Source organism: Anser brachyrhynchus, assembly GCF_964034855.1.
Source record: "Anser brachyrhynchus genome assembly, chromosome: 1".
Lineage (NCBI taxonomy): Eukaryota > Metazoa > Chordata > Aves > Anseriformes > Anatidae > Anser > Anser brachyrhynchus.
This window is the reverse complement of record NC_137694.1, coordinates 148,104,732-148,116,763: the sequence shown is the minus strand read 5'-3', so window position 1 is coordinate 148,116,763 and position 12,032 is coordinate 148,104,732. Positions and strand designations below refer to the sequence as shown.

Below are 12,032 nucleotides of genomic sequence, written 5' to 3'. Positions count from 1 at the left end.
ATGGAGTGTGTGCGTCAAGTAGGTGTGACTGAAGACACAGGAGGAAGAAGCTGGAGTTTTTAGTATTCCCAGTACCTTGTGAGTACTTCTGTTATACACGGAAGAGAGGACATATTTCCTCTGATGTTTGTACTTTGAGGTGGTATTATTTAGGCAAACTAAGACTAAGAATTCTGCTGCCTTCTGGAAAAGGGTGGTAGAATAAAGAAAAGAACAAAGGCAATGATATCCTTTGACATGTGTAATAAGGTTTCAAGTCCAAAAGTTTTAGAGAAGCATTTGAAACAAATCAAAATCTTGGTTGGTTGTCAAAGTTTGCTTTTGAGTACCTATTTCACAGTCAGAACAAAGAAAATGGGGACTGCTATACCTCTTGTCCTCTCATGCCAGCACTGCATTTGCAGTACCCCTCAGCCATTTCTTTCGAAAGAAAGATCAGTGGTTAATCTCCATGCATGGAAACCAGACCATCAACCTCAGAATTTTGTGGGTAGTTGGGTGCCAAAGCTCCAACTCTGTGATCTCAAAGCACCAGATGGACAGTCATTTTTTTTCTTTTTCCTGTAACTCTGATTACAGAAAGCAGGAATTGCTTGAATAAAGCAGGTTCAGTCGGCATCTACATAATATAAAGATGTCTTAGTTCTCTGTTGTTTCACGCATAAGTTCACGTCCTCTGATTTTAAATAGAGAAATTTTCCTTTCAGGATTAAGATATGTGTTTTCTAAGTAGTTTTTTTCTTCTTCAGATATGATTAAAAAAGAAGAATTCTCCAGTTTCATTTCAATGGAATCATTTAAATATTACTAAAACTAGGGATTATGGGAGTTCTGCAGAAATATTATGGGCTCTGTTAAAGTTTCAACTGGTCAGGAATGCGTGAGCTTATAATAGAGGGAAGATCACCCATAAGACTTCAGATTTTGTTTGGCAGTTCCACTTCCACGTCTTGACTCAATTAGATCTTTACTTAAGATTGAAAGTGCATAGAATTACAGACTAGCCTATTGTGCCAGTGGGCTATATATGTAGTCAGACTATTGTATGCATACTGTAGCAATAGGCTATACTGTCCTACTGTGTCCTTGACTCCCATGGTAAGGCCCTTTAAATTGCCCTCCTTTAATGTAAAGGGAATCAGAGACCCTAGAGAAAATAAGCTGGTGTTAACCATGCCATGGGGGTGGATCTTAGATAAAGCATGATTCAATTAAAAGAAAAAGGATCTCAACTTGAAGATTGGTTCTGTGCATCAGGGCTATTGAAAGGGAATTGTCATTTCTGACTGGGAAAGGAAATAGGAGATGTAGCTTTTCTGTAGGCTGTTAAGCCTTTACAGTAAAATTCTATTCAAACAAACAGTATTCAAACAGTAAAATTCTATTCAACAATTCTATTCAAGTAAAATTCTATTCAACAGCACCTCATAAAACTCCATTTTAAATCTGGAGAGCTCTCCTTGCATTAGGATAGTCTTTTTAGACCTCTTCCACATGGCACAACATGAAACTACCTTCACCAGCCCTGATGCTCTGGCCCTTCCTGCTCTGGGGGCCACACAAAGGAACTGTCTGTTAGGGCTGGTGGTTGGAGGGGGGAAGATGAGAAAAGGATGAGGCAATGAAGGGTTTGCCTTGGGGCTGCGAGAGATGAAGGAACCCTTCTGAAAGGCATTATCTTGGCATTTATAATTTCCAGATGGAAGGGTGCTTTGGTAAAGAGATGTGTCAAATGAAGACCCCCTTCATAAAACACATTCAACCATTTGGGTGGGTGGGCCATTCCAGAAGAGATGCAAAACAAAACTGGTTGGGAACAAGACATATTTCTTCAATTTAAGGCATGCATTTAGTAGCAAAGCCATCATCATATTTCAGGAAAATGGTGTTGACTCAGCAAGAAAGAGGAGGCAGGAAAATGATTTGTAGTTTGCTTTATGGTGTGTTACTGGGGTTTGTGTTGAAAGGCATAATTGTGTCCACATGTGTATAAAAGTACAAACAGGTTGGCTTTTGAGCTGCTACAAAGTAATGGACATAGGATTTTACTCAAAGCTACTCAAAGGGTGGTATAATTCCAGCTGGCTCAGTGGGAATTGGATTAAACCCATTACAAGAGGCTAATGAGTCCTGTTAGGAGACCTTCTTCAGCGTAATGTCGATGCGGTTTTCTCAAATGCAACTGCAGTGTTGTGTTCTGTGAAAATGGTTTTGCTTCATCTTGTCAGACCAAGTCTGAATGAGATAAGCTTCAGTTTGTTCAGAAAAGAAGGAGGAGGCTTTTAACCAATAAGTGAAAATCTTGACTTGAGTGACATTGATTGTTTTTTCAGGTCTGTATTTCTTCAGGGCTTTCTGGCACCAGGCAACTCAAGCATGGGTTACCTTTTAGTCCTCATGCTCAAACTATTAAATAGTAATCCTGCTTCATTTGAGATGCAGGCAGTTGCTTCTGGTAACACGGGGTCAGGTCACTCTAAGCCATCTTCCTCCATCATAGAGACAGAACTATGAAAGCAAGATTTCAAATAGAGTTAGAAGGTGATTTTAAACACATCTTATAAAGAGAAACATCATCATCTTTTTTCTGTAAGAACTGCATATGTAACCGATCCCTCTACATTAGTAAGATGACATCTGTCTTCTCTTAGGCACAATTTCAATACTAGAACTTGTGATGTTATGTTGTTGTTTTTGTTTATTTCTTTTAAAGAGCCTCCAGGTGCTGGCTTAAGAAAAAAAACTTTGTGCATTCCTGGCTATTGTATGTGTTCACTTTAAAAACTAAAAAAAAAAAATAAAATACTAATTTTAAAAAAATAGCATCAATGACTTCACAGAACCTTATTTTACTGTTTTATTAGTAGCCACAATACCAGATGCATTATAAATCTTGAGGACTTCATTTTAAGCAGATTCTTGAGAAAAACTCTCTAAATGAGCTCTTCAAGAAGACTGGATATTCTAGCATGTTTTGGTATGAGTATCTCTTTTCAGCTATGAATTTTACATATAGTAAAACAGACACTCTCTCTTGGGTCTCTGTTTTGAAAATACTGTGTGAGACAGTCAAGGTAAAACAGGGTAAATTATAGACTGTGTGGATGCTGTCTCATGTAAGTATAAATAGAGTCTGAGCCCATAAAAATTCCTTAGAAAACACATTTTCAGTAACTCTGTATTTTAATATGCAATTTATTAGCTTCTCTAAAATGGGTATTGTCCCTAAAGAATAGAGCAGGTGGCAGGTTCTCTATTTAAAGGATATTTCCAAGAAATCATTTTCCCCGAGGCCATGAGCTGAAGGAGCATGTGCCTTCACGGGCCCCTCAATGTGCGTGTGCTTCATCTCCTTCTAGTAAGGACACCGTATATTCAAGTAATGATGGAAAATCTTCCTGTGAGATCAGATTCCACCACAAACAAACTATGAAGAACTCTTTATTTCGGCGAGATGTTAGATAGAAAGAAAATAATGTGGAGCGATGGTGCTTTTCCCCTGAAGGGAGACGAGGTATTGGAGAGGGAGAACCGTGAGGGATTTCTGGCCAAAATGGTGAGAAGAGCTTTTGGGATGGCAATCTCCAGAGGGGACTGGAGCTTGCTGAATGGCCGGTGTTTGAATCTGCTCTTCCAGGGAGTAAAACACAATAAAATGCCCTCTTAACCCTGTGGTGAGCACCTTCTTGCTTGCTGAGAGGTTAATGGAGGGCTGCTCTGTGCTAGAAAGGGGATGGGGAGCTGACACTGGGGGAGCTGTATCTCTAGGGGAGGTAGCCAGGTGTATAAGAGGGTTTGAGTATCTGTGTTAAATTTGGAGGGGAGAGTTGGAGAGTGAAAGGCCATGGGTCCATGACACTGGTAGGAGCATCTCCTCTCTGAGGTGCCTGGCTGTTAAAAGTTTGGGTTTGTTCCCTCCCAAACTAAGATTTGGTACCTGTGCACTGAAGACTCTCTTCCTACAGCCGTCGTGCAGGAAGGATTAGGAAATGTTGCTTGGGAACAGTTTTAGATATCTTACAGATTGCTTTTAAGAATATTCTGTATTTGGAAGCAGCTTGTGTTTGTATGCTATTTCCGTCTTGTAAACCGACATCAATTTGATTACCTACTCTGTTGCCAATGTGCTAGACCAGTTTCTGATAGATGCACTTGAAAAATGTGTTTCTTTTTGTGAGTGCTTTTCAAGAAAAAAATGAATCCTGGCATCTTAAAGAAAGCTTTATGCCAGTATTTCAGCTCTTCAGGCCTGGGAAAGAGTAATGGATATGGGTGTAATGAAAGAATTACATTAAAGAAAGAAGGTATTTTCTTTGTTTCAATATGTAAATAACAGGAAGTCTGCAAACTGTTCTTACAGTTCTGATCAGTGACTTGACAACGGCCTTCTACACTTGTGTGTCAAGGTGGTGGTGGTTGCGGTGGTGGTGGTTGTTTCATCCTTTTGTTTTAAATAATCCTATTTAGCTCAAGGAAACGTCAAAAATGATTGTTTACTTTCCAATCCTTATTGGCTGTTGATTTACTCTACCATCTTGATAGGATCGCACAAAGCAGTGCAAACAAGAATGAATGACAGTTATTGTATGTAATATTAAATCCAAAGGGCAACATTTCAGCATCAGCTTACAGTGTGGCTTTTAAAGGCTGGGGAACCTTTTGTTAGTTATTGTCCATGGAGATTCTGGTTAGTAGTGATCCACTTACTATAGGTGCCTAGTGTAAGAAATCCAAAAATGAATCCTGCTTATATCCTGTAAGAAAAAGAAACAAAACTTGCCCCAAGAAACTTTAACTTTTGACAAACCAAAATGATGAATTACAGCACTGAAGCAATTCATGTTTCCTAGCTTGCAATGCATAAAGATTACGAAGTGGTTGGGTGCAGAACTTAATGTCCTGTGCTGGCTTTGCAGCCCATACTGAACTCTGTAGCACGTTTAGGTTTTATGTTGTAGCTTGTCACACCAACTGTTTTAGTGGTGTTTAATGTTCTATATAAACTGCAATCCCCTCCCGCAGCTGCAATGTAGATTAGGGAAAGCCTTCCATTTCACTGAAACTTGCCTTTTCTTTTCTGGTGGGCGCTGCAGAAACATGGGAATTGTTGGATGCACTTTGGACACTACAGCATTAGCGCATTTGGGGTGCTTCTGCTTTTGTGTTACAGCAGTTGTCTCAACTGCTGCATTTGTATTTTTGAGTTCCATCCTCCTTCTGTAGAAGGGCAAGCTGCTTGTTGTCACAGCAAAATAAATGATAAAACTTTTATTGTTTAGTAAATGTGGCTGCAGAATTTTTCTCTTTTTACTTATCACCAGCAAGGGTGGCTAACACAGATAACTGCTACTTTTGCCTATTATTGTAACTTCAAGGTCACATCACTTAGTTCTGTTGTAATGAATGCCATCTATTGGTCAAGGTAACTTCTTGGATTATGAAGATTATATTCTATTCATAAGAAGTCAAGTGGAAAAAAAGATACTGTAATATGGTGGATAAAATTCACAACAAATGTGATAGAGAAGCAGGAATAAATCCCCAGAGTCCCGACTTTATATAAGCCTGTCTGTTTTCTTAATCTCATGGACATTCTCTGTCCATGTCTCATTTTTGATGATTACTGTTCATTCAAGTACTTAGCTTGCTCTCTATCTTTTGCCTCGTGCTTTCATGGTTTTCTTCCTCAGCCCATCACTGCTACTGGGTTCAAGTGCATCCTGTCAAGCTGTTGAACATAAACAGCTCAGGAGTTTCAAGAGTTGCATTTTCTCACTTTGTTTTGTGCTGCTGTGTGTTATCTCATTATTTTTTTTCAAATTATTGAAAACCAGCTCTGATCTTAACACACAATCTGCTTCCTGAAGTGTGTCGTGAAACCAGATGAGCCAGAGCAAGGTGGGGAAGGGCTGTGCTTTGGCAGAGAGCCACAACTGGATCGGCTTCAGGAGGGTTTTGGTCTGTAAGTGGGCGCGCTGCTCTGCTCCTGCAGCTGCAAGCATGCTGGCTCTTTGAATTAAAACTGTGATTTAAACCGGAGAGAGGAAAATTCTGCATCTTCACTGAAAGTGTGTGATCTCAAGTTTGTGGGCTGCCCTGGCGGGTTGCAAAAGCTGTCGCTCCTGCCACAGAGAGCAGTGAGGCAACCAAAGCAATTTGCATCTCTGTGTGGCATGAGTCAGGACAGCAACGTGACAGATCACGCAGGCATGACAGGAAGCGGGGATCCTTGTGTCTGGTAAACATAAAATATAGTTTCCCTGACTTATGAACATCTTGCCTATTTAATTGTTACGTGTCACGTATTTACCTATGTATGCAACACACACCTGTTTTATTATGGGCTTATGTGGCAGTAATGAAAATTACTTCTGCCTGTGACTGTAGACAGGATGGTATATTACACAGTGATTACATTTTTTTCACTTTTCATGTCTCCCACCAAAAAAGTTGGCATTGATCCTGTCATAGGATCAGCTGAATGGGTTCACCTGCAGAATCAGGGATTGACTTTAGTTTCTTAACCACTGCTGCAGGTGGGCTCTTTGTATTAACAAGCACTTAGAGTAAAAATAAAATCTATTTTCTTTTGGAGAGTGGGGGGTTCCCCTCTTCTGGAAATGGGTTGGCCATCTGAGATGGAACTTTTAAAAGACCCGTTTCTAATTTTCTCCTTAAGACCTTACGATGATGACATAACTGCAGGTCTTGGAGAAATATGACTTGACAGCTAAATCTGCCCACTTACGGATTTGACAGCATGGTATGCAGAGGTCTTCTGATCCAGCAGCCGTTCACCGGATGCAGAAAAATAGCTCTGATTAGTGTGTGACCTTGACAGTGATCACGGCTGCTCCTCTTGTCAGGCTGTCAGAAAGGGAACAGAGAAGTTCTGTTTCCCAGTATAAGTTGTTGCTTATCTGGAAGAAATAGCAGAATGCTTTTTGGGGGACTGTTCTCAAATAGTTGCATTTCTCAGAATTGTACACGCATGAGAATTGCTCATAGCAATGCAGGGCTCTCCCCTCAATTTCTGGCATTTGAAAGATCTCTGTAAGAGCATAGCCCATCCTTGCGGGCCAGAGCAATACTTCTGCTCAATCAGCTTGTACTTTAATGCAGATGATATTTATCCCCATACCTCATTTCTATTTTTACTTACTTCTGTGTACACTTATGGTTCTGAGTGTAAGAATTGGGTGTATCTTAATGGTATTTAATGTACCTGAAAAAATAACGAAAGCAAAACTTCTTTATGTAACAGTGGGTTAAAAAATGCTCAAAATGAAGGAATGAAAATGCTCAGTTATACTTTCAATGCTTTTCAATGAGGCTCAAAAAATAGAAGATAATTAATATTTAGAATCACAAGATTAAAACTTTTTGTTTTCTTTTAAGAACAAGGTCATAGCTCAGTGAACGGAGGCAACTCTGACATGTCTTTGAAATGGAGGTCTTTATCGTGGTCAGCAGATTCAAGCAGTTAGCAAGACTTAGATTTCTGCTTGAGCTTTCCCTTCTGGGGGGGGAAGCACATTGGCTCAGATACTGTGGCCGACAACTAAGATTCAGGAAATTATTACACTTCTCCTTACCGTGAGATAGAAGGGTTAAGATAAAAAGATTAGGCAAAGCTTTTTCACAGTGCATCCTGTGCGGGGCTGAATTTCCAGGCCTGCTAGGCCCGTCACGCAGAGCGGTGCTACCTTGCGGTATCTAGGCCCTAGGCAAGGTTCTGGCAGCACCCTACCCTTTATTTGGCATGCGAAATGCTAGCTATACTCCCTTTGCAGAATAATGAAGGTTATTCATCAATAAAATTTCCCTTTGGGTGGGATAGCAGTGATGGTTTCAGAGCTGTGTGCTGCTCCTTCCGTAAAATCCAGAGGAGTTGGTAGGTGCTGGAGCTTGGGAAGGTCTGCAGTGTGGGATGGTTTCAGTGAGGCCTGGCAAGCAGGATGCTAACATTTGTTCTGCTTCTTTTTCATATAGGTTGAGAAGGTTTTAATAAAAAATGCATTTGATATGTAAAATCTCACTGTTTAACATCATTCCTGAGGAATATTAGCTTTACAATGTCTGGTTCAGTGACATCCAGTATACCTTCCACATGCCAGCAAATCTACATCGCTCTTAATCTTTTATCAATATGCTGTTCAAAGAAAAGTTTGCCCCTGGCAAACACTTGAAAGGCTCCAAATATTTTCATTATTTTTGAAAACTTAGACGATTTTCTGGGTGTTTTTTTCTTAGCGCCGATTTTGTTTTATTTTTCATGTCTGCTCTAAAACTTTACATAAAATGACTTTGCATTGCATTTTTTCTCCCCACAGATGAAATCATGCATCAGGATATCATTCCCCTCTATGCTGCAGATATTCAGGACCAGTTAAAGAAACAATTTGCTTACCTGTCAGGTAAGAAGTGTATGATGGTCCCTCATGTGGATACTGCTCAGTTCTATGGCTGGACCTGTTATGCTTTCACGGCTTTTGATGCCTCACAAATGTGTTCTTTATAAGAAACTGAAAATACAGACTACCAAGACTCGTTATTTAAGGATTTACAAAAAAGTGAAGGTATTTATTTAATTTAAAATTTCCATCGTGCCTTATTATCAATCATTTTCAGCGTCTAGGATAATGGGATGGAATTGAGGGTAGGACAGAGGAATAAATGGGAAAAAATAAGGAATTTCAGAGGAGCCTGGTATGTGAACGTGTAGTCAGGGCTAAGGGAGCTGTGCTTCCCAGTGCTCGTGGCTGAGACAGGGCTTGCATCCTGGTATAGAGTTCCCCCAACTAACTGAGCTGTTGTTGGGAATTGGAGATGCAGCGTGGGTGTGCTGATGCCGCTGTGGTCTGGTGGTCCTCATACTGCAGGCTAAGCTGCCACCAGCTCTGCTGTTAGCTTCAGTACTGAAACCCAAGCTGACACCTTGGGCTTGACCAAAGCGATATTTGAGCAAGCACCACTGTAGCACATTCCCCAGCAGTCTCAGTGCCACGCTCAGACACATGCAGCTCTGGAAGGGCTTTTCCTCTTGGTATCCCTGCATTCATTCTGCAAAGGAACCTGCTTTGTAGACTAAAAGCTGTCTCTAAAAGCAGCACAGCTGTGTTTACACAGCATAGAGTGTTTTTGATGCCCCTGGATTACCTGTGCCAGGTAAGCAATGTGTTTATGTGCTGTGCAGGCATCAGTTGCTGAGCTTGGTCCATCCAGATGCTGGGACTGACCGTGACTAATCCCTAATGGATAAAGGGAGATGGTGCCTCTGCTTGCTGATCAGGCTGAGACAGGGGTCTGCTAAGCTTCCGTGTTGTTGTGTGTGTTTTCTTTTCTTGTCTTCCTGTCTGTAAAGCTCTCACAGGTGTGCAGCAGTGAACTTGTTGGAGTTACTGCCCTGCCCTCCCTCCAATACATGGAGAGGGACGAGCTTTGCAGAGCTGCCCTGCCTCCTTCAGTATGAAGGAGGTTAACCTTTCTAGGCTGAAGTTGGACTTTGACTGTTCTTTCTCCTTTGAATCCCTTCCTGCATCAGATCAAGGGACACCCGGGAATGAAACAATGTGCTGCTTTGTTTGATAAAACCTTTTTAAATCTCATTGTTATCGCAGCTGATCATTATTTATAACTTATTACTGCCTCATAAGCTAAACTAAGTGTTCGAACTGTAGTAGTGGTTGTGTTTTCTATGGGCTGATAGTAGTACGTGGAAATAAGATTATTTTCTTTATGAAGATGGCTATTCATGGTTCATTTGGGATGATGGTGTGTAAGCTACAATTCTTTTCTGGCAATTTATTTTTTTGACTTTCCAAGCTCTTCCTTTTTATCCAGGGGCAAAAATTAGCTTGAAATAGTGTTATGCAAGAACCAGCCTATCTAGGCAGCTCCAAGTAGGGTTTATATTTTGACCCTCAGAAGTAAGTGGAAAACTGGTGATTTCAGTAGATAACTGAAATCTCATTGAGTCCAGTGGGAGATTCTTCACCCCCTACCAGTCTTGAGTTCTTACAGCTACAAGTGTCATCAGCACTCATTACATCTGCTGGGCAGTGGAGCTCAGTGAGGACAGCCGTTCCTCATTCTATTTTATTCGGTTTATATTTAAATCTCATATCTATTTTAAGTCTGTTTTGTTCGCCTGAAATAGTAGGACAGCTGCATTATTATGGACTGTAACTATATTCTTCATTACATTGTATTATTATTGGGCAATTAGATTGTTGTGCATTTTCATTTCACTTTGAAATTCAATTCTTTTATCCTAATGTCCTCCTGCAGGACACTGAGGGTTTTATTTTCGGTGCTGTACCAAGTAGCATTGTTATGGGTTTTGTGAACAAAGGAACAGAGTTAATATTTTGATACTCAATTTATATACAATTTACTTACTCTTGCAGTTGTTGTGCTTACAAGTAGCTTTGCTGGAATGCCACATAAGACCTTCCCTGTGTGTGTGAAGGGGACTTTTTTTAATGAATAAGTTGCCTTTCAAACAGAATCTTAGGACGTGACACAAAACACATTAAAATTAAAGTTTCTAGGTTATGAATACTTCTGGTAGATAGCTTCTTTGCAGGTGTGGTGAATCAATGTCATATGTTTCATTTTTAGGTGTTTTTTCAACACCAATGCAACATACACTTGAGAATCACATCAGTTTCACAAATAGGATGTATCTAGGTCTTGTGGGATGCTTGCTTAATAGTGAATGCAAACCAGTCTGCTTCAACAGCTGAAGATTGTAGCCCTTCCTGAGCTAATTTCTGTGTTTTGAGCTAAAACAGGATCACCTGTTTGTCTGTCTCTTCCTCTGGAGGTACAAAGGATTCTGTCTCTCTCATTGTGTTAGATTATAATATAAATGCTCTGGGGACATCCAAGTTAGGCTTGAAACAAAACAATTTAAAATAAAACTTTATTTTAATTCTTAAGTTTTTCAGCAAGCATAGCCAAATGTAATTGTGTCAAGGTTGCAAGGTGCTAGCTGCTCCTACAGATGCTGGAGGCTCCAGCTGTTGCTCGGCAGTGTCTGCAGTTGTGTTCAGCTCACATGTAATAGGGGCAAGCTGCAAGCTCTGGATGAGGTTTCAAATCAGTCATTCACAAAACAAGATTATAAACCCCAGTGTTTATATTTTACCTCAGGCCCAGCTGCTTACATTTTTCTTTGGAGTTTCTTCCTTCTGTGGAACAAGGTCCTTAACTTCAAGAATTTTTGTTGCTCTTTTTGTTGCTGCTAAGCCATATTAGGTGTGCCCTTCCACATACCAAAGCAGACAGTCCTCTCTACATGGTTCACTGTTTCACCTGTCTAACATGTTCTTCATTTAGTTTTTATTTTTGTAACCACTTTTCCTCTATTGCAAAGGTGTTTTTTATTATTATTACTATTTTATTTATTTCTCCTCTAAAGGGATGTTGGACGGTCTACTCAAAAGTCTCTGGAAAATGCGTACCTTGCTTACAATCTCTCATTTGCATTTTATATTTTCTTTCACAAATATTTTCTCTTCCCTGGCTTAGAAAGTTGCTGTATTACTTTCGTAGCCAACTTTGTAACTATCTGCAGTTGCTATACGCAGGTGTGTTAAAACAAATGTAGATGAACAAGAGCACACAGACAGGTGTATATGTTTATATGTTTTAAATCATACAAGCTGTGTGATGTGCAAATGGCACTCCTGGCCAGCACAAGTACTGAAACCAGCTGTTTCAGCTCACTTTGCTTTGAATGCCTCTTCATACATTGCACAACTTCAAACAAAGTTATTTCCATTAAAGGAAAGTTGCCATTTTTAATTCTTCATGCAACTTGTATTTTTGCATATTTATTCATAGCTGGCTTTCCTGCAGTTGAAAAAGTTAGCATTTGTTCTAGCTTTTAAAATGCTTAATCTTTGGCCCTTAAATTATCCTTGTAAATGATTTGCTTCTCCTTGCTCTCTCTAACTTTAATTCATCAGCAATGTTCTTGCTCTCTTGTACGGAAGTGACCTGGAAATACCTTACTGGTTAAACTG

At 40.0% G+C, this 12,032-nt stretch overlaps 1 protein-coding gene across 20 annotated transcripts in view; it reads left to right on the top strand.

The window, feature by feature from the left end:
• MCF2L (MCF.2 cell line derived transforming sequence like) overlaps positions 1-12,032 on the top strand; it is a 161,170-nt gene that overhangs the window by 86,108 nt on the left and 63,030 nt on the right. For all 20 annotated transcript variants that reach the window (XM_080577107.1, XM_080577106.1, XM_080577095.1 and 17 more), the window contains one exon: positions 8,334-8,417. In XM_080577107.1, coding sequence (XP_080433233.1) covers positions 8,334-8,417 — 84 coding nt within the window. The remainder of the gene's footprint in view (positions 1-8,333; positions 8,418-12,032) is intronic.